Here is a 20,199-nt window from a genome sequence, read left to right as displayed (position 1 = left end):
TGAAATCTATAATCCGATTGATTTCAATCAGATTTAGAAAAAGTGTGTGCATGTAAACGTAGCTGCTGTCAGTGATGCACACTTTGCTGTCAGATCGTCGTTTTCCCGTTAGCTGTGAGACAGATCACCACAGCATATGTCAGGACAATATAAACAGTTTGCAACCCTACATTAGTGTGTTAGTTAACTCATTTGAATCCTCAGACAGGGTTGCCTTTGGGCTTCTCACTTCTATCACAATGTCCAAACTGAACGTACTAAGCTGGCTTTTATTTTAAGTCTTTATTTCAAACTAACACCATACATAATATCAAAGGAAAACATCAAACACTTACTGATGAAGCATTTAAAAAAGCAGTGCCAAACAGGCGAGCTAGCCAATGCCATAATGCATTACGCACTTCTCCCGCGAGATCCTGCCCGCTCAACAGTTACATAGTGGAAGAGCAGGTGTTCAGTGCTTCAGAGTGGGAATGAATGAGGCACAATTCTTTCTATCACACGTCACTATACAATCAAAATTATTTTGAAGCTGTTATTTTAAGGTTAAAAAAATGCATGATGTGGCTTTTTAAAAAAGGCTAAAACATTTCCTAAAACACCTGGGCACTGATTGTAGCAAATATTCTTCAAACAGGAGTAAATGGTGTTTTTGGGGGGGACTATTTTAGCTGCAAATTAATACACATTTGCTGCTTTAGTGCGTGGTTATGATTTATTTTGAATCGACTCAAAATGAACTGCAGTGCCAATCTTCATCAAAATACTTGATAGTTGATGAGTTTATTGGGTTTTTTTTTGTTGTTTTTTTTATGTGAGCTGTTTACGATAAGAAAAAAAAAGATTATCTGACCCTATCCTTAAATCTGACTTTAACAAGGGCATGGCTGGTTATGTTCTTATCTTTATTATATAAGAGAAACGTGACTTCAAAGCATTTCCTCATTTTCACCATGAAACAAAATGAACACTATTTGTTTGACCTCAGCTCTGAATGGCTGTGAACTTGTTAAAAACGTACTTGTTTTGTATATTCCGTGAAAAGAATATAAACAAGGAAGTGGAAATCTGAAACGCTTTTGAAAGCTGGTGACGGCACAAAAAAAAAAAATCTGGCACGGCAGCAGGTTTGTTTGTTGTTAACACGCTGGTTAGGTTCCCTGCTCCCAAAGCTCTGCAAGAAACAAACTGACACCTTCTTTGTCATGTTGTTTACAGACTGAACTCACAGTTGGACCTGAATCAAAGTGACACTAACACTGACATTATGATTTTATGTTATCACACTGCATTATTTATCTCCCAGTAGTAGTTGTGGTTCTTTTCTTTATACAGCCCTGCTGACCTATTCTCACCTGTTTGGTTTATCATGTACCGAAACACTCAAGGGTGAAGATAATTATTTAATTAAACCTTTCATTGCCATGAATATTCTTATTAGTTCCAAAATGTATGTAGATACTGTTGTGTTTACTCTTGTTTAAAGATTAAGACCTGTTTTACCTGTTTCACTTTGAGGCAATCCCCTTAAAACAACATGTAGGAATGAGAAAAGTAGTGCACTGATGCCAGCGACAGTTTGTTATCAACAAAGCAGCTAATGACTCAGTGATATCTGCTGCTTCAGGTGTGCTGTGTTTCATACCTGAGGCCTCAGACACAGACAGTTTATTGGTGCTCATTAATGTCAGACAGTTGAGATTTAAGAAAGAAGGCTTTGATTAAAAAAAAAATTTGAAAAAAAAAGTTTGCACATAAAATATTTGAAAAATCAATCAAAAAATGCCTGTAAATTTTTATTTGACAGCTTGTCTGACATCATCTGCCCGGCCCTGTCAACGTCACACAAGCTCAAACAGATGAACTGTCGCTCCCATGTTTTCTCTAAAATGAGGAGCGAGAGAAATGCACATGTCTGCTCTTCTGAGTGTGTACCAAACACACTTCATGCCCTCTTTGCAAAACAGAAAGCATACTACTATCTTCTTACACGTGCACATCAAAGACTGGTCAGGCATTCAGGTGAACAACTACTGTTGTTCAATTAATGACTTCCTGTTATTACATTACCATGATTTTCCTACCTGAATAAAAGTACTTTGAAATAGGAAAAAATGCAGGCTTAAAATATTTCAGTTTTAGATTAATTCATTATTTTTAGATCCTGGGTCTTCAACAAGGGACCTGTGACACCTGGGGGGTGGGTTTGTTTGTTTGTTGGTTGGTTTGTGTGTTTGTTTTTTCAAAAAAATTAAGTCTCAAAATGCTCATAAACATGATTTTTTTTTTTTTAGCAAAGATAAATTGGCTTGTTTAAAAAAACAACATCAACAAAAAAACAAATTTACAGAACACAACATTAATGATAGGTTGTTTCCCATAAATCCTTGTGCAGTCATTTAACTCTTAATCACTGTGCGGCACCTATCCGCAACAGGAAAGTGAAATAAACATATTGGTCAGTTAGTTGTATTTTTTATTTCGAGTGTACAGACATTCTTGTGAGCCGGGATGGATTGTTTTGTAACTTTTCAAGCAAGAGACTATGACATACTGTTCACCTCAGAAACCACCGGCAAAAGTAAAGTTAAGACCGATGCACTGAGACTATAACTGTTGCTGACTTTGTAGCTACAGGCTACAAATGAGAGAAAACCTAAAAATATTCAGAGAATTTTCTTTAGTGTGACTCAGTTTTATACAGTCTGTGCAGTACGGGTCCCTGCTCTGTCTCTCTTTCAGGTAAGGGGTCAGTGGCCTGAAATATACCAGAAAGAGCCTTGTTTAAGGTGCATTGTATAATTTAAAGATCATTTAGACATTTGTTTGCTTTTCAGAAACATCCGGTCACGTTTCTGTCCACTCTAACAAGTGTATAAAAAGGGAATTTACATGAAACTAACAGTGTAACCAGACTGACCATTTACTCTGTAAATACACTCCATAAAATGGATTGCTTACAAAATACAGTCTGTGTAAAATGTAGGCATCCATCTCTATATACATAACTCACTGTATCATTTTATTATTTTTCCTTCCTCAAAGTACTCTCTAAATCACAGCTGGACGTATGATTGAGTAAAGGCAAACTACCAAATTGACTAAAATTATACGGCTACCGTCTTTTGAAACATCCAGTATATCAAAGTCTGAAATAAACTCTTAAATCATTTCCTCCGCAGATTCCTGGAGAACTTGTTTGCCAGGGTTTGTGGCTTAAAAATATATCTCGGTGGTTATGTTGCCAAACAGCAGCAATATACTCTCTGTGTCTGAGCTCTGTATTAGTCTGGCAGTCTGTGTTTAGGATGGTCAGTGATTTGAGCATAATAACTTTAAAGAAGTTCAGATTCAGCTCAGGGCTGTTGTATTAGACTTCATCCGTACAGTACAACTAATAAACAACTAAATGTCTCTGCATGCATACAGTATGATATGTAGTGTGCTGTACTTTGACTGAATTGACCCTTTAATGCACTGCTGAAGCAGATGTTAACATTGCATTCTAATGGGCCAAATAATTGTAATGAAAGTGCTAAATCATTATACATAACAATAACAATTAAAAAAAGTCTCTTAAATAACAGCTAAAATACTAACAATTTATTCAAGATTTAAAGAGACATAAAAACAGCATCAGTCACGAATATCTAATAAATGTCATTTGTTTTGAAAGATGACAGAGGATGGAATAAAAGATGTTTTGCTGCAGGAATCCTGTATCAGTGGTTTTCAATCTTTTTTTCTGACAAAGACCCCCAAACCGATACACTTTAGGTCACAGACCCCCAGACTTCACTTCAGGAACCTCCGTCTAAAAAGATTTTGGTTGTTTATGATTTAGACCAGAATTGTATAGTTTTCTTCTACAGCTGGAAGAAGTTAATGCTATGATCAGAACAGTCACTCTTATAACTCTTGCTCACATTAGGATCACTTTTTTAGTGAAAATCAACTATTCTCCATTATTTTGGGTACCACTGCCCTACATCATCTCTCTGCATAAACATTTTATTTTCTTGTCTCTACAGAGTCTTTGGCTTCTATAAGGGAATCCTGCCTCCAATTCTGGCCGAGACGCCAAAGAGAGCAGTCAAGGTGAGATAAAGGATGTGCATGTTGGCACATAGAAAGCCGCACTGATGCAGCGCTCGGGCTCCTGTTTCACTGTGTGCTCCACTGCTGTATGAAAACACTCCAGCCGCAGTCACTCCAACACGGCACACATATTTTGATTAAACACACGACTTCCCTGTGCCATGTCTGCCGCCTCAGCCACTCCTATTTGTACTGTTGGCCCACAAAATATTGACTTTCAAGCATTTAGTTAAAGCCTTCCCCTGAGCCTCCGTCTTTTGATATGTGTTTGTACGAAGGCTTACAGCATTTTAGGGGGTGACAGGGGCACAGGGCCTGATGCCTGGCATGGAGCTGCTCCATAATGAGACACTGGAGACATAATTGTGTAAAAACTAAGCGCTCACACTGAGAAGATGGGGTAATCGCTCTTAGAGCGAACAAAGCCGGCTGATGGTGAGAAATGTCTGGAGCGAAGGATTAAAGCAAATTAAAGGTCCGATTAAAACGCCTCTGCTGGCGTTGTGCCCTTTGCTCAGATAAACAAATCAGTGGATGTTTCTCCTTTTCAGAGCGTGCAGGAGAATTTTCTCTTCCCACACAGATTGTGGTTTAAGATTTATAGCACAGTTTAATTTTCATGTGCTGGTTGAGTTGATATAATGTGCACCCAAGTTCTTTTCCTGTGTTTTTAAGGTTGCAGCTTTTAATAATTTGCGTGTATGTAGGTGTGTATGTGTATGGAGATGTCACTTTGTGAATGTAGCATGACTTTCTGACAGCTTGTTCATCCTGATCTTCCCTCTGCAGTTTTTCACCTTTGAGCAGTACAAGAAGTTGCTGAATTTGACCCCTTTGTCTCCTGGTGTGGTGAGTCTTTACAAACAGAAACACCTGAATACACTCTCACCTGAAAAATAAACACACACACTCACAGGACCAGGAAGAGTGTTACACCCAGTGTCAAAAATCGGCCTTTCAGCTCACCTGCAAAAGGCTGGCAAAACAAAGACAAATGCCAAGAATAATTTTACCGGTTAAATAACTTAATGTAAATCAATGCACATTTGTAAAAGCAGTTTCAATAATGTTTCAAGTACAAATACAAGTGATGCATGAGTACGCTTGGAGAATTTACTCCACATTTTACATTCTAAAAAAAGTCTTCTGCTTCTACTATTTCTGGCCTAAAAAAAACGTTCATTCCATTTTTGTTAGAGGGTTTTGTGAGACTTTACTATAATGTTAAATACAAAACTGACATACTGGCAGCCTTACTGACTGAACAGGTCTTCTCACATTGGACAGAATGAAAACTCTGAAGTGGGGATTAAGTGGCAAGAGCCTATAATAACACTCCTGTTAGGTGTCAAAAGAATACTTAATCTGCAAAATGATCGTTTGTATATCAGTTAGTCACCATGTTATATTGAATTTGTGAAGACAAACTTTATTCCTGCACACCTTCACAGTGAACGAAGAATCATAAAACGCTGAACATCTTGATCAAGTTAAGTCAAAGGCAACCGCATTTAACAGCAGCCAAACTCACAGAAATTGTGCAGATTAATCCAAGTCTCATTTATACAGTCATATGCTCAGTACCTCCCAAACACATGCATTTTCGCTAAAACCTTAGTATTTAGAACACTTCTGCATAATAGCTTCACGCACAAATAAGTATAGTGCCTAGGCAAGCTCATGCATTTGAACTCTGCTTAATGAAATATGTGGAAATGATTTCAATGGTAAGGTTATGGTGAAAATGCATGTGTTTGTGAAGTTTTGAGCACACAGCTAGATAAATGAAACTTGGATCATATTGCCTAATTTGTGTGTTTGCAAACAGTTTTGCTGTTGTTAAACCTGTTTCCCAGTTTAGTCAAATTCATGAAGAATTTTCTCAGTTTTCTGGATTCTCCGTTCACCGTGAAGGCAGGAGGAAGAAAGAAAAACAAAGTTTTCTTCACAAATTCAACATTAATTAATACACAAATGATCATACTGTGGGTGAAGTATTTCTTTAAACCTGGGCAGACATCCTGGGTTTTTGTTAATCTTGAACATTTTGTTCATGTTACAATATTTCAGTCAGCTTTTCTGTGTTCCCAGAACCTGCAGCATTCATACAGCACAGTTTCAGTCAAGATGTAGTTTTAGCTACAAAATGTAAAATACTACAGATAGATTAGAAAAAAATGCTGACAACAGTTTAAAACTAAGCTGCAACTCCCAGAGCTGGCTCCAGAAGCAACTTTTAAGTCCCTGTAGATCCTATGTCAAATGCCCAGATTTACAGCGGAAATAAACATGTTTACAGTCTGGTACAAAAATGCCCTATAGCTAATTTCAACATTCAAGAAAACTGAGCCCGGGGGATTTCTATCTAACTCACCTGTTAAGTGGACTGCTTTGATTGACAGGCTGTCTGTGAGTCAGATCCACACCTCGCTCCTCCACAGCTCCGGCCTCTCTTCCAAATATGGTCACTTTCGGCTCCAAAAACTCCAAGATTGGTCAAAATACAAAACTTATGGTTTCAAAACGGGAGTCCACAAACCAATTATTGACATCACGGCAGCTTTTCTAGTCTATGTTTATAGCGCATCTTTGACGACAGCCATGTTGGACCGTGGATCTGCTAAAACTGTAAGATAGCCAACCAAAATTTCAGACATGCCAGATTTCCAACCGATCATCTGACAGCCAGATCGCTGATCTTTAGGAGAGTTAATTTGGTGTTGTGACTCTCTCTCACACTGCAAGTCAAACAGCAACTGATTTGGTGCGTAGTGGGCTCATTTCTAAAATTAGTCGAGGTTAACAGTGTCAGCCAGTTTTAATCTGACGGATTGTACGTTTACAAATAAGTAGTATCCAAAATGAATTAGGACAGAACAACCGAAACACCACTTAAAGCTGAAGTTCGTCACTTAAACCTCAAAGTCATTGTTTCATTCAAATCCAGTGTGCCTGAGTAAAGCCAAAATTATAACATACATTATTCTGTCCCAACAAACAGCCTTTTCTGCGTGTTTACTCGGCGGTTATTAATTCTGCAGACTGGTTACACCTCAGGCCATGAATCTACAAGTGGTTTCATCCTTTTTGACCAGTCTGGTTTCTGTTACATTGAGTCAGAGTTTTAAGCTCGACAGATCTGCGTTGCAGGGGCGCGGTCACCACACTCCGCCTATTCAGGTGGCAGCCAAGTGTCGGGCGTGATGGATGGCTTACCTGTAACTCAGCGCAGGGGCCGCCCCAGCACGGCGCATATCCTCGTCTTGTTTTTACAGCCATCGGTGGAGAAATGCTTACCTGTCCCATCCATCATGCTCTCCACCTCCTGCTCTATCTCTTCATCTTCCTCTTCTTCAAGTGCCTCCAACCCCATTTCCCCCCAGAGGCCCTCGCGTATCAAGTGCTGTAATCACATCAGATCATTAGTGCGAGTGAATTACACATTGGGTCTGAATGGCGCTCTCTCTCTCTCTCTCTCCTATTCAGCATGGTACAGCTGAATGCCTTCACTCTGATTAATGAGGACACACACAGTAATAATACAAATAAGGAATTAAAACGTGGCTGGCTGGCTGTGTAAACATCGTGAGGCATGTCTGAGAGGATGGGTCCTGGGGCCCTGACAGCAGGATAAAGAGGCAGGAAGAGTAATGAGCTATAGACACGTTCTTGACATGTTCCCATTACGCTTCTCTGCAAGCAAGCATGCACGCACACATGCACACACATACACACTTATACAGCCCCATGCAAATACACGCAGTTTTGCAGAAATCCCCTCTTTATTACATGTCAGGGTGATACATTTATAAATAGATAGTGGACTTGTTGCCTCTTATATTGCATCCAGCGGCACAAAATAAAGTGCTTTGCTCATTAGGAAATAATTAACTGTTTTATTTACTTCTTTTAGCTAAATTTTCCACCTTTTTATCGATGGATCTTGCTACTTTAATCACGTTTCTAGTTCTCTCCTCTCATTCACCTTCCTCTCCCTCCCCTTTGTCATCTAACATTTTGTCAAATGATAACACACACAGGTGTCTTGTGTGTCTTCAAGCATTTGTCAAATGACAACAATGACAGACATGACAGACACAAATGTCCTTCTTGAACAAGACAAAAGGACCCGTGGAACAAGTTTCTGAAAGCGAAACTGGGATTGAGCATTACGCTCCTGCAGCTCGGACATGTTGACAGTCTTCCTCATTAGCTGCAGTTACGAGGACAATATTTCTTCATTGAAATCTCTCTGATTAGAGATTCCAACTAAACTGTTGACATGGATGATAAATAAAATGTGTGTTTGCGTAGACGATAAATAAACTAAAAAATGTAAACTTTACATGCAAAGCATTTAATCAGAATATAACTTTTTTTATACTTGCGCACTGTGAAGCGTCTAATCTGCTGGAAATATAACAGAAGATTTTTTTTTCTCCCCAACTTTATTGAGAATGTTCAGCGTGAAGAAGTGGTGTTGCCTGTTAATTAAATTTCATAGTGAGTAACTGAAGTGTAACCTAGATTATTTGTAGCTACAAATAACAGATGTCTCCAAAACACTTCACATGCAGGCTTTTGGTAGATGCTACAATTTACCAATGTTCCCTAAATGTTTCATATGCAGGTGACTGCTGCTGGTGGCAATACATGATTATTATGTCCAGCAACTCCACTCCTGTAGCAACAACATGACATAAGGCTACTATTGCGATCTATGTGTGCCGGTGGTTGACAATGGATGTCCCTTCTCTAAATTTAAACAATTTATTGGGTCCATGAATGTGGATTCTTTTTTCCTCTGCAGCAGTTTCTAAAGCTTGAGTTGCAGGGCGGATAATTGATCGGTTTATCTGGTCAAAGCTGATGAGAGGAGCAGCTGCTGCAGTGGAAGTGAATGCAAACCTTTAGACTAGATACAATTAACGATCAGGTTTTTCTTTCACTGCACCTGGTGTTCTCCTCCATCTGTGCCCATATTACACTCTGTGTTCCGAAAATGTGCAATGAATGTATAATCGAACTGTATATATATTTAATAGCCCATCTAATAAACAGTCAAACTCTAAAAATGTGGATTCAGGCTGCAGATGTTTTGATTGTGGTAGGCTGCTTTACACATCCCCCTCAACCAGATTGAAAGGTCCTTCTGATCGGGCCAGATCACACCAGTCTCCCAATTTAGGTGCCTAAATGAGGCGTCTTTATTCTTCTGATCGGGCTATTATTTTTACTATTAGTGATTTTTTTTGGGATCTATTTAAATAACATATTGTTTACATCTGTTTGTCTGTTCTGCTTTGTTTATACCCAAATATTATCTGCACATTCTCACTCCTAAATCATGTCCATCTGCCCTGCAGGCGCTGTCTGTAGCAGGCCTCGGCGCAGGCTTGACTGAAGCGGTTGTCGTCAATCCGTTCGAAGTGGTGAAAGTCAGTTTGCAGGCCAACCGCGACTCCTTCAAAGAGGTTGATAGAAATAAAATCCTGTAATGTGCACTTTTCTTTAGATGCCCAGTGTGTTTTTTTGTCAGCATGTGACATTTCCTTCATATTCACTCTCTCCAATACAGCAACCCTCTTCATTCGCTCAAGCAAGGCGCATAATTAAGACAGACGGATTTGGGCTAAGAGGCCTGAATAAAGGACTCACATCGACACTGGGACGCCACGGAGTTTTCAACATGATCTACTTTGGCTTCTACTTCAACGTCAAGGATGCTATTCCCACCAGCCCGGTAATATGCCAATCAAAATCTATGATCACACTCCGACCTCCAGTGCTGTTCTGGTTTTCGGGACAAATGCAACTGGAGCCAAGTGACAGACGCACACAACTTCAGCTTTGCTTTGGTGTTTGTAACCTTGACTACACCTAATTTTTTACTTACTTCAGGCTATATGATATGCACATGTCCCAGCCACCTCGCCAGTGGGGAATTGCAAGTGTTTGACAGTATGATTAGTGATCCTGACTGCCATGGCAGAGAGGAAGCAGAAATCAGAGAGGAGCTTGTAAGATCAGCCCCGCTAATACCTCCGCTGTTTGCTCGTCATAACATCCTCAAAGTCTCAGATTACACATCCGGCAGCGCCTGATGGCCCAAACAAAAGTTAATTTTGTTTAATGGAAACGTTACCATACGCCAGCTCCACATGTACAAACCAGAGCATTAGATTAACCCCGATGAACTAATTGGAAGCAGACAACGGCACTATTTTCAAGGTTACAGTGGGAGCCCGAGCGCTGCTATATTTTCAACATTTTTCCAGTGACGCATGGCGTACAGAGAAGCAAGTGGTCATCCTCTGAATGATAATTATGTGGCTGGATGACCCAAATAGCTCTCTTCTTAGATTGTGGCCGTCGCTTTTGGGAATGATCCATCGGTATGTGCGATGATGGAATGATCCTGTTTGTGGGAGGCTAACGACAGCTATTGTTGAGGCAGAAAAGAATAAATACTGCGGCCACCGACAGCTCACAGGCTGAGCTGATAGTGGCGTTCCTCCAAAGCCCTTTTGTCAGCAACATGAGCAATGAGCTTGCAACTCAAACATGTCCATAGTCAAATGAAGCTGGCCGAGCTCGGGCTTCTCTCATGTCTCTATTTTAATAGTACAGAGGAGGCAGATAGCACACTGCCATCATTCACGAGCGAATGTGTGAGGAGATGTTTGCTTAAGGCTGTTAGGAAGTGGGTTGATGGGTGTACTTAGGCCGTGGGTATGTTGCCCCCTTCCCCACATCCCACTTGAAAAAAACAGAAGAAGTGGGATTAGCTGTTGATTTACCTCGGCTCTCAGGGTGTCCAGCCGCTTGAGAAAGGCCCGGACCAGAGAGGCTGCTGTCATTTGTAAAAATATCCCGGCCAATTAGCTGTCAGAGCTCTCTGAGTCTGGGCTTCTTTGGTACAGTAATACCCCTGTGCCGAGTCACAGCCCAATTACCCAAATTGTCCCCATATGCCTCCCCAGTCTGCCTGCATGCACCCTGTTTATAAATCCTCCGTCTTGGCTCCCCCAAAGAACATGTGCTTCTGCTCAGCCAATCAGAGCGCCGCACCGCAGTCAGGAAGCACTAATCTGCCCCCCGCTACCATAAAATGATCAGGGCTTTCATGCCAGCTTTGCAATCATATGCACAAGCCTCCTCATGCTCTCCCCCCACTCTCACATATACATAATGTCTGTCCATTTATTTAGTCAACTCCATGGCACTACTTTCTCTCGCTGAAGTTATATTCACTACTAATGTTTTGTGGGATGATATTTAACACCTGGTGCCCACTTTTGAAATGTTTCCAGTAAAATGGTGCTTGTTGAACATGCGTACCAGGGTTCAAAGTTTATGGGGGGTTTTTTTTCACTTGCCTAACTGGCAAGACTGGGCAAGTGGGTCAGATATCTACGTGCCCGAAGTCAGTTTTTACTTGCTCTGAAACAAAGTGTTTTATCTTTTGGCAGTTATCAAATAAGTTAGGTCACATTTTATTTATAGAGCACATTTAAAAAAAACAAATGTCGACCAAAGTGCTTTAGATGGAGATAAAATAAAAGTCATGATTAAATAAAAACATAGGAAATGAACATATAAAAGCAGCCATACCAGGAGAAAGTAATCAATATGCACATTGCAGCATTGCACAAACAACAAAATAAAATACAAAGGCTAAAGATAAAGGAATACTTTACAATGTGAGTAGTATGTGTAATGAACTGCGGTAAACCTCCCTCCATCTAACCAGCGCCTAGGTACCCTCCCAAAACTCAGAGGATGACCTAAATTGATGCAAAAAGGCGTCATTCTGTGTAGTCTGGCTAGCTCTAGCGGCTGTACTCAAATTTAAGGCTGTACTTTTGCATTTTTGTATGCCCGCCACCCACGCTGCCGCCGTGGCCACAAAAAGCATAGAAGCAGATGAAGAGAGTAACCCACCCCTCTCTCTCTCTCCCTCTCGCACTCTCTCTCAAACTTAGACTGAAATCCAATCAAACTGTAAAACCAGGCAGTGCCAGTGAAATACAAAGATTGTGTTACTCCACTGCCTATCTTGCACCTAAAATGTTTTCAGAAACACATTTCAGTGTCCTGTTTAGCTGTCATAGCAAGAGTTTATGAACAGGAAGTGGGCGCCATACTGCTTCCTCCACAGTGAAAATGGAGGTTGAAAAAATCCAACGGTAAAACTAAACAGCGCTAAAAGAATAGATATCGTTATTGTCCACTTATGTGGAAATTTGTCTTCGGTTTGCCATTTATTTGAAAACTTCACAGACATTGATACACTTATGATATATAAATGTAAACCAAGTTTCTGTGGCTGATTTGCATGTATTTTTAGCCTCAAAACTTTTAAACTTTTCGAAAACATGTCTTAGCTTACAGTTTAACTGTAATATGAGATCATTTCTTGCCTGCCGGCCACTATTGTTTCAAACAGATGAATTCACATTCACCAGCAGGAGCATTTATTGTCTGATGTGGCGCAATGCATTGTTGTCCTTTTTCTCTTGTTTTCTCTGGTCATAAAGCAATTTCAAATGTATTTGCATTGTTATACTGCACTGACGGCCAAGTTTTATTAAAAGGCCATCTTCCCAGCGTGAAATAGTTCTTTAATTGTTGTTTTATCCACCTTTTTATTCCACCGTCTTTCAAACGTTGGCCCACATCCTCCAACTCCACCCAACTAACTTCCTCTTACAAGATAATTGAAATATTTGCTTGTGCTTCAGCTCATAAACTTTGTCGTTACTCGCTGCCATTTTCTCGTGAGTGCCTGATCAGTCCTGCACGTGTTACTCTCAACAGAGATGAGAAGGAAGCGAGACGGCTCACTCCGTAGCTAAATCTATCATCACGTCTCCAACAAAACAATGTGTTTAATTAATTTTTGTAACTTTTCTCCAATCAGGCTGGTAAGTTGTAAAATTTACTTGCCCCGGGCAGTCCAGCAATCCTTTCTTTTCTTTATTTTATTGCTTTTTATTTATGAACTTTTTTTTACATTATAGGAACAAGAAGTAGAAAAACAAAAACAGATAAACAACAGAACACAGAAAAAAAATATAATAAGTATGTGGTCATGGGATGTTTAAAGAGTAAAAGAAAATTTTCCTATTTGAGGGCAGGTTATTATATGTGATGCATACAGAGTCCTGCACACTTTTTAAAAAACCTGTGTCACCTCTTCTTTACCAGGACCCCATGCTGGAGTTTTTGAGGAAGTTTGCTATCGGCCTGGTGTCCGGGACAATCTCCTCCTGCGTGAACATTCCCTTTGACGTAGCCAAGAGCCGCATCCAAGGCCCCCAGCCCGTTCCTGGAGAGATCAAGTATCGCACCTGCTTCCAGTCCATGGCATTGGTGTACCGGGAGGAGGGGTATGAACAATGGGGGGTTAACTGGGGATCAAATTTTTTTTAAAAATTGAAACACTGGCACCGATGAATCCAAGAATTAATGAGGCACTTTGTCTGCTTTGTTAGCCGTTGACAGTTGGTTATCTGCCAACCTGGCTGTCAGGAAAGACAAATGTAGCAGCTGCAGCTACGAGTTAGCAGGGTTTGATTGTGCGGTGTGAGTTTCCTGCTCTAACTACAGAGGAAGTGCATGAACAGCTTGATGCAAAGCTGTGATCCGATGAATGGAAACCAAATAGTGACGTTACATTCTGGGCCGTATTCCCCACGTGTGTGATCATACATCTCTGCAGTCTGTCAGACGTACAGTAAATGTTAACATATTTTCGAGCCTCGGAGAATGGCAGCTCTAAATGGAAGCTTCAAGGAAAAGATGTATGTTATGTTAGCAATTGCCCCAGGCTTTCCACTTTCCCCCATGCAGCTCCACTAAGACAAGGGCCGAGCGAGATGTTTGTAGTTAGTGGACGCAGGAGCCTCGGGGGCGACTGCAGGAACGGCACTGAAACGTTGTCGTCGCAGGGGTGCACGCAGGGTGCCCCCTCCGCCACATCCAGTCCCCTGCTCTAACACAACACAGTCCCAGCTAATTAGTGGTCCCTATGGGAGACGTCGTTAAGCAGACCCTAACGAGCCGCACGGCGCTCCACGGGTCAATCTAATCAGACAGAGGGCCAGGGAGGAAGTGGGTCGAGCCTTATTAACGCCATCAGTGGCGGGGGCAGGGAGCGGGACAGGGAGCACGAGGCGGAGGCAGGCAGCCACCGATCACCTTGAATGCATTAAGAGGCAGGTACTCGCCACCGCTGGCCGTTAGAGCTCAACTATGTACCTGACGGGGTGAGAGTGAGAGAGACAGGCAGCCAAGCAGACAGAGAGACAGGCAAGGACTCACCACCACACTCACACACACACACACACACACACACACACACACTGAAGCAGGGATACTCAACTTGCTTTGCTTTGGGGCCACTTTTGCAAAATGACAGGAGGCCAGGACCCAGTCACAGCAGCTCGTTACATGTTTCTAGGATTTTAGGATTTTGATGCTGTTTTATGCACTCTGGGACTTAAATTATACTAAAAGTACAAAAACAATTCTCAGTGTGAATCACTTAATTTTTATAGTGAATTACAAAATAGTCTGGGGGGGGGCACCTCGGGCTGTAAGTTGAATATCACTGTACTTAAGGCATACATAGATAAAAAATAGTAATAGTTCTTTGATTGGATTATAATTATTAATTTCTTTGTGAGATATTTTGTTTGAATGTAAATGTAATAAGTATTATTCAGACTGCCCATCTTTAATGTTGTTATAATCAGATAAGCCAAAATGTATTTGTCAGCGAGGAGCTTTTTTGAGGAATGTCCTTCCTTTATTTAAGTAACAATATTTTATTAATGTGTGTCATGATTGTGCTCCATACCATGTGATGACGTTCTTGAGTCACATGAAGAAATCAAAAGAAATGAACATATATTGAGTTTTATGTTTGGTATTTGTAATTGCACATTATTAACATCTCAATTTTCTCCATAGGTACTTGGCACTATACAAGGGGTTGGTGCCCAAGATAATGAGGCTTGGACCAGGTAACAATATACAGTTCTTCATACCGATATTAAAATTGTCTAATATCACATTTAAATCATCTTTAAATCATTTTGAGAAAACAATGTTGATTTTTCTTTTATGTTCAGGAACTCTCATATTATTGATCTAGACAGTGCTTCCCAAATCATGTTAGTGTTAAATTCAACTTTGCATGAGTGTTTTTAGTGAAATGATGTGTGAACAAGCTCTACTTCCCTCTTAGATTTATTAATTCTTACTGTTTTGTGCCTCATTGTCAATAACCCGAATCAAATCATTTTACGTTGTTATTTCTAATATCTATGCAATGTTTTAATGGTAATATAATGAGCTACATTTACTGCTTATCCAAGTATTCTGTCCTAATACAGTGCTGCAGGAATGAGTCCCAAAACCAAAAAATGAGTTCACATTTTAGCACCTTTAGTTCCTTGGTCTTGAAGTCAGTCGTTTTTTTGAATGGGTTTTCGGTTAGATACCTCAAATAAAGTCTGTGGTCAACACAAGCTTAAGAGATGTCTATGTTTTGTTCTACAGCATAAAATATGTCGGTAAATACACCATTCATGAATTTTGACGCTTTTAAGTGTCTTAAAAAAGGCTGTTGCGAACAAGTTGCTAAATGAGACTGCAGAGTGTCATCAAGCTCAACACGGCTTTATGGCCTTGTTGTGGTGATAAAGTTCTGTCATGCGACCATGATGTAGTTTTTTTATAGCCTAATGTTAATGTTTTACTTCTGATGATTGAATTTGCACTAAAAAAATCTTAAAAGAGGTGTTCATTCGTGAAGGTTATGCTACAGAACATGTTGTGTAAGCATGGGCGGATTATGAGACAGCAAGCCCCTGGGCACAGACTTGTAGAAGGGCCCCACCACCTCTCCTACATAGGAACAAGAAACTGATTTTATACCTATTTAGCCTCTTTTAGTTATTGTTTTGCATCTCTGTGTAGTCATTACACATCTCCCTGTGATTTTTTGTTGTTTAATTTTTCTTTATGGTCATTTTGCATGTCTTCATGATCTAATATAAATGTCTCTTTGAGAGACATTTTGTAGTTGAAGGTAGGCCCGTTCAGTAATCCATCCATGCATGTAAGTATTTGTGTAATAATACACAAATCAATGGGAAAATCCCATTAAATTACTGTCGTGGAAACCAGGGCAATGCTAACTTCCAGGCTGTCCCAAAAATAAACGTCATCCCTGCAGCACTCTATTCACCATCCATGTAATGTCCGTCTATGATAAAGTATATTCTTGGTTCCTATTGGTTAGGTAGCTCACACTGCTTATTAACTAGCTGAGTTTTTTATTTTTTTGCTGCATCTCTCTCTCTCTTCTGTTGGGTTACAGGTGGAGCGGTGATGCTTCTGGTCTATGAATATGTGTCAGGATGGCTGCAGAGGAACTGGTAACAAAACAAAACAAACCACAGAAATAATACCCACGAGAGTGCCTTATGGATCATACCTCAATGTCATTATTGTTAGCTGACTCCACTGACATCAAGCCAAATTAGTGTTTTTTGATTATTTTTTTACCTTGAAAACACAATATTGCTCTACGAATATCAAATTAGTATTACAATCTTAGAATGCAACTTTCTAAGAAAAAAAACACATCTTCATCAAAGTTACTTTCTCAGGAATTAAAAACAGCTGGAATATTTGAAAATGGAATACTTTTCTAATAGAAAGCATGTTTTTCACAGTGGATCAGTAGATTTTAAAGGCCCTGAAAACCTATTGTTTCAATCTGCTTCTCAGTATGAATAATGAGGTCCAAAATGAACACAGTATTTTCTGTCAAATTGATAACAGTTTTTTGCTATTTCACATGGGACATTTATGCATTTAGTACTTTTATTCTGTGCTCCTCTCACTGAGTTTGAAGTGGGCAATGCTCAGTTGGAAATGTTGTGGGATTGTTTGCTCATGTTGCTCGAATTGTCAGTGAAATCTGAGCAAACTACACCAGCACAGTCCTGATGAAGCAAATTATGTGAGTTTTTGAGAGTTAAACTCTCAAAGAATAATAGTGAAGAATATTTCATCATGAAGTAGCTTATTTAGTCACAAATACTTTGTTATAGTGCTGAATGTTGGAAACAAAGTTTTCAGGGGCTTTAAAGCTGGGGTAGGCAGTTTTCTGGAAAAGACAATCAAAATAAATGCCAGAATTTGAAAATCCAGCCCTCCCCCTGCAGCTCTCCCCTTTCTGTCCTCAGTTCCTCCAACCAGACAAGCACACACCTCATAAATTTACCTGTACAGGTATTAGTCACTCATTTCAGTCATCCTGGACGTGCCTGCGATCCTGATGCTGTTATAAACAGCAATTCAATGAGAATTTCTTTTCTTCATGACTCACTGACTACATTTACATGCACAAAATATTCTGGTTTTTACCCTTATTCTGGAAAAGATAAATTCCTAATTTCTACTAATGGCAAATGAAAATGAATTTTTCACTAATACTCTTATCTACATGCAGCCAAGTATAGTCTGATTAATGACTAATATGTCATTTATCATGTCAAAATATAGAAAAGTGGATCAGCTGGAGCCACTTGTGCCATTTTGTTTCTCTCCATCAAAAAAGGATTCTTTCAAAGTTTCCTACTGGTGGCAAACTTGTTTGACTATACTAACACAGCCTCCCTCTTTGTTTTCACCAAGGATCACATTGGAAATAAGCATTTTAGGAATGCTTTTAAGGGCTGTCCTCTCAGATAAAAATATATATATATGTTTATGTTGTGAGACTTGTCATGCTGTAAAATTCCAAAGAAAAATCAAATCAAAATAGTTAATTCTTTCAATCACCTTGATAATGTTTGTGATGCGATATTTGCGCACATCTGAAAACCTGATGATAGTCAGGTCTTTCATTATGTTTTAAAGAAGGTGCATCTCTCCTTCTGACTAGAAATATGGGCTTGTCTTGAGGCACACATCTTTACCACAGCCTTGCAAACTGTTGATGAGTTGGTTTGTGTACGACGTAGCCATGACAACGCACAGAGCCAATCATAGACAGACAAGAGTTGCAACTACAGTAAAAAAAAAAAACAAAAAAAAAACAGCTGAGATGCATATTCTTAATGCACTGTATTCGTGTCCAAATAATGCTCCTAAAACCAGAATAATATCAACATATCTCACGTCTTAATCGGAAAATGCTAAATTCGGACAAAGGCTTAATTCAGAACATATAGACAGAATATGCTGTTAACATGATCAGTGTCAAATTCAGAATATTGTCGTATTTGGAATAATAGTCAAATATTATTGTGCATGTAAACATAGCCATTTTGACTTTTATTATCTGAGGGGACGTGCACATGCTCTGCATTTCTAGAATAGCCAATAGGAACGCCCTCTCTCTAAAATGACCTGTGATTGGCCAATAAATCACGTCACAGACTAGATATTCTAAATCCTGAAAACAGGGCCAAGAGGAGGTGCAGAAGTCCAGTTCTTTCTCAGACCACTTGAATTACAATATGCTGGAGGGTTATCATGGTCTAAATACACAAGCACAAACTCAAAAAGGCCTACCCCTGCTTTAATGTTCAGTTTCAAATGAAATAAAACAACAATGGTGTGAAGGCATGTTTACGAAAGGACTTGCAAGATACAAAAAGTCTGCTTTACACGCACTGTAGAGCATGCAAGTATATGTCAGGATTATATAGCTGCACAGCACAGAACACAGCTCTGCTGGACGCAGTGGCTCATCTGCCTCTATCAAACATCACTCTTATCTTCACGTAAGCTGCTCATTAAGGAGCAGATTTTGAAGTCAGCTACAGTGCACACAATTCAGCAGACATACATACAGTTTTTTATGGACACATCTTTATATACAACAATGCATCTGTGAAATATATACTGTGGTCACACCCATCGTACTGAGCCTTACTTTACATCTAAAACCAAATTGCCGCTATAGTGCCAAATAATTCTTAAAACAGAATTAAAGTGTGTAAGAATTTCTTTTACTCTGATATTTTTACGGCCTATTGCAGAACTTTTTTTAAAAATATCTTTTTGCATGACTGATATTATTTGTGTATCGCCTTTAAATTAGAAAGCTTTATTAGTAAGAAATTTTGTTAATTTGACTTTTATCTTAATGTAGAATTTGTGAAAAGTTACTCAAATGTCTTGGTAACAAATAAAAGAAAAACAAACTAAACTTCTCACTGGGTGCCTCACTGTGTGTGCATGTGTGTGTGTGTGTTTGGATTGGGTTAAAGCACTTCTGTCTCCTGTAAGTTTTTGTTGTTGCCTGTTCGTCTCTCACGGGGAGCTTGGCGTTGATATAAGCGTATCACCTTCCTTCACTTTCCCACTTCTTCACCCTCCTCCTCGTCAGAGCACTGTGTTGTTTAAGAACCTGTCAGCTGTATTAGCCAACCGAGTGTCAGTCTTTTCTCTCTCGCTCTCTCGGTGGCGGCCTGAGCACACAGCGTTAGTGCGAGCTAAAACAACAAGCTCAAGAAATGCAAATGTGGCTTCAGGAATTGGGGGGGTTACACCGCACTCATTCTCTCCCTCTGCCAGTCTATCTTTTACACAAATATGCACGCACACATGCAAACACACACACACCTGTTGCACAGCCTTCAGGGCAATGGCTGCTCTGTAAGAGACTCATCTCAACCTCATCTGGTAGTAGCTTATACTGAGCCACGTTGGCATTTGACAGTCATCATTAATGTGGGAGTTTCTCTCTGCCAAAATGGAACGGCTCCTGGTTCTTTGCCCAGGGGCCCCGTGGTGATAGACTAACAACTGCGGCTTGCAGACTGATGGAATTGTAAGCGCTTAACGTGTCCTTTTTTTGTAATGGGGCGCTGTATGTTTGTTTCAGACTTGACAGCTTGCAACATGTGTATTGCTGGGTAGCTAAGCAACAGAGCCACCCTTCACCTGAATTCCCTGCACACAACGCTGATCATAAATCTTCTGCAGCAAAGTCCCCCCTCTCCAAAATTTTCTTTACACCCTTTTCATGTACGCTCCTCACCTTCAACAGTAACATTTCAATTCAGTGGC

General features: G+C 40.0%; 1 protein-coding gene across 1 annotated transcript in view; it reads left to right on the top strand.

Moving 5' to 3' along the window:
* Positions 1-19,336, top strand: part of slc25a21 (solute carrier family 25 member 21) — a 119,125-nt gene extending 99,789 nt beyond the window's left edge. Inside the window, exons 5-11 of the mRNA XM_042501311.2 lie at positions 4,032-4,098; positions 4,888-4,947; positions 9,465-9,572; positions 9,677-9,841; positions 13,309-13,490; positions 15,076-15,128; positions 16,490-19,336. Of these exons, the coding sequence (XP_042357245.1) occupies positions 4,032-4,098; positions 4,888-4,947; positions 9,465-9,572; positions 9,677-9,841; positions 13,309-13,490; positions 15,076-15,128; positions 16,490-16,551 (697 nt within the window). The 3' untranslated portion in view covers positions 16,552-19,336. The remainder of the gene's footprint in view (positions 1-4,031; positions 4,099-4,887; positions 4,948-9,464; positions 9,573-9,676; positions 9,842-13,308; positions 13,491-15,075; positions 15,129-16,489) is intronic.
* The last annotated feature ends 863 nt before the right edge of the window (positions 19,337-20,199 follow it).

The sequence above is a fragment of the Plectropomus leopardus genome, chromosome 14 (genome assembly GCF_026936395.1).
Source record: "Plectropomus leopardus strain MGB_pleo_1.0 chromosome 14, ASM2693639v1, whole genome shotgun sequence".
Lineage (NCBI taxonomy): Eukaryota > Metazoa > Chordata > Actinopteri > Perciformes > Serranidae > Plectropomus > Plectropomus leopardus.
Note: the sequence above shows the minus strand (reverse complement) of the source record. Positions and strands in the feature narration are given on the sequence as shown.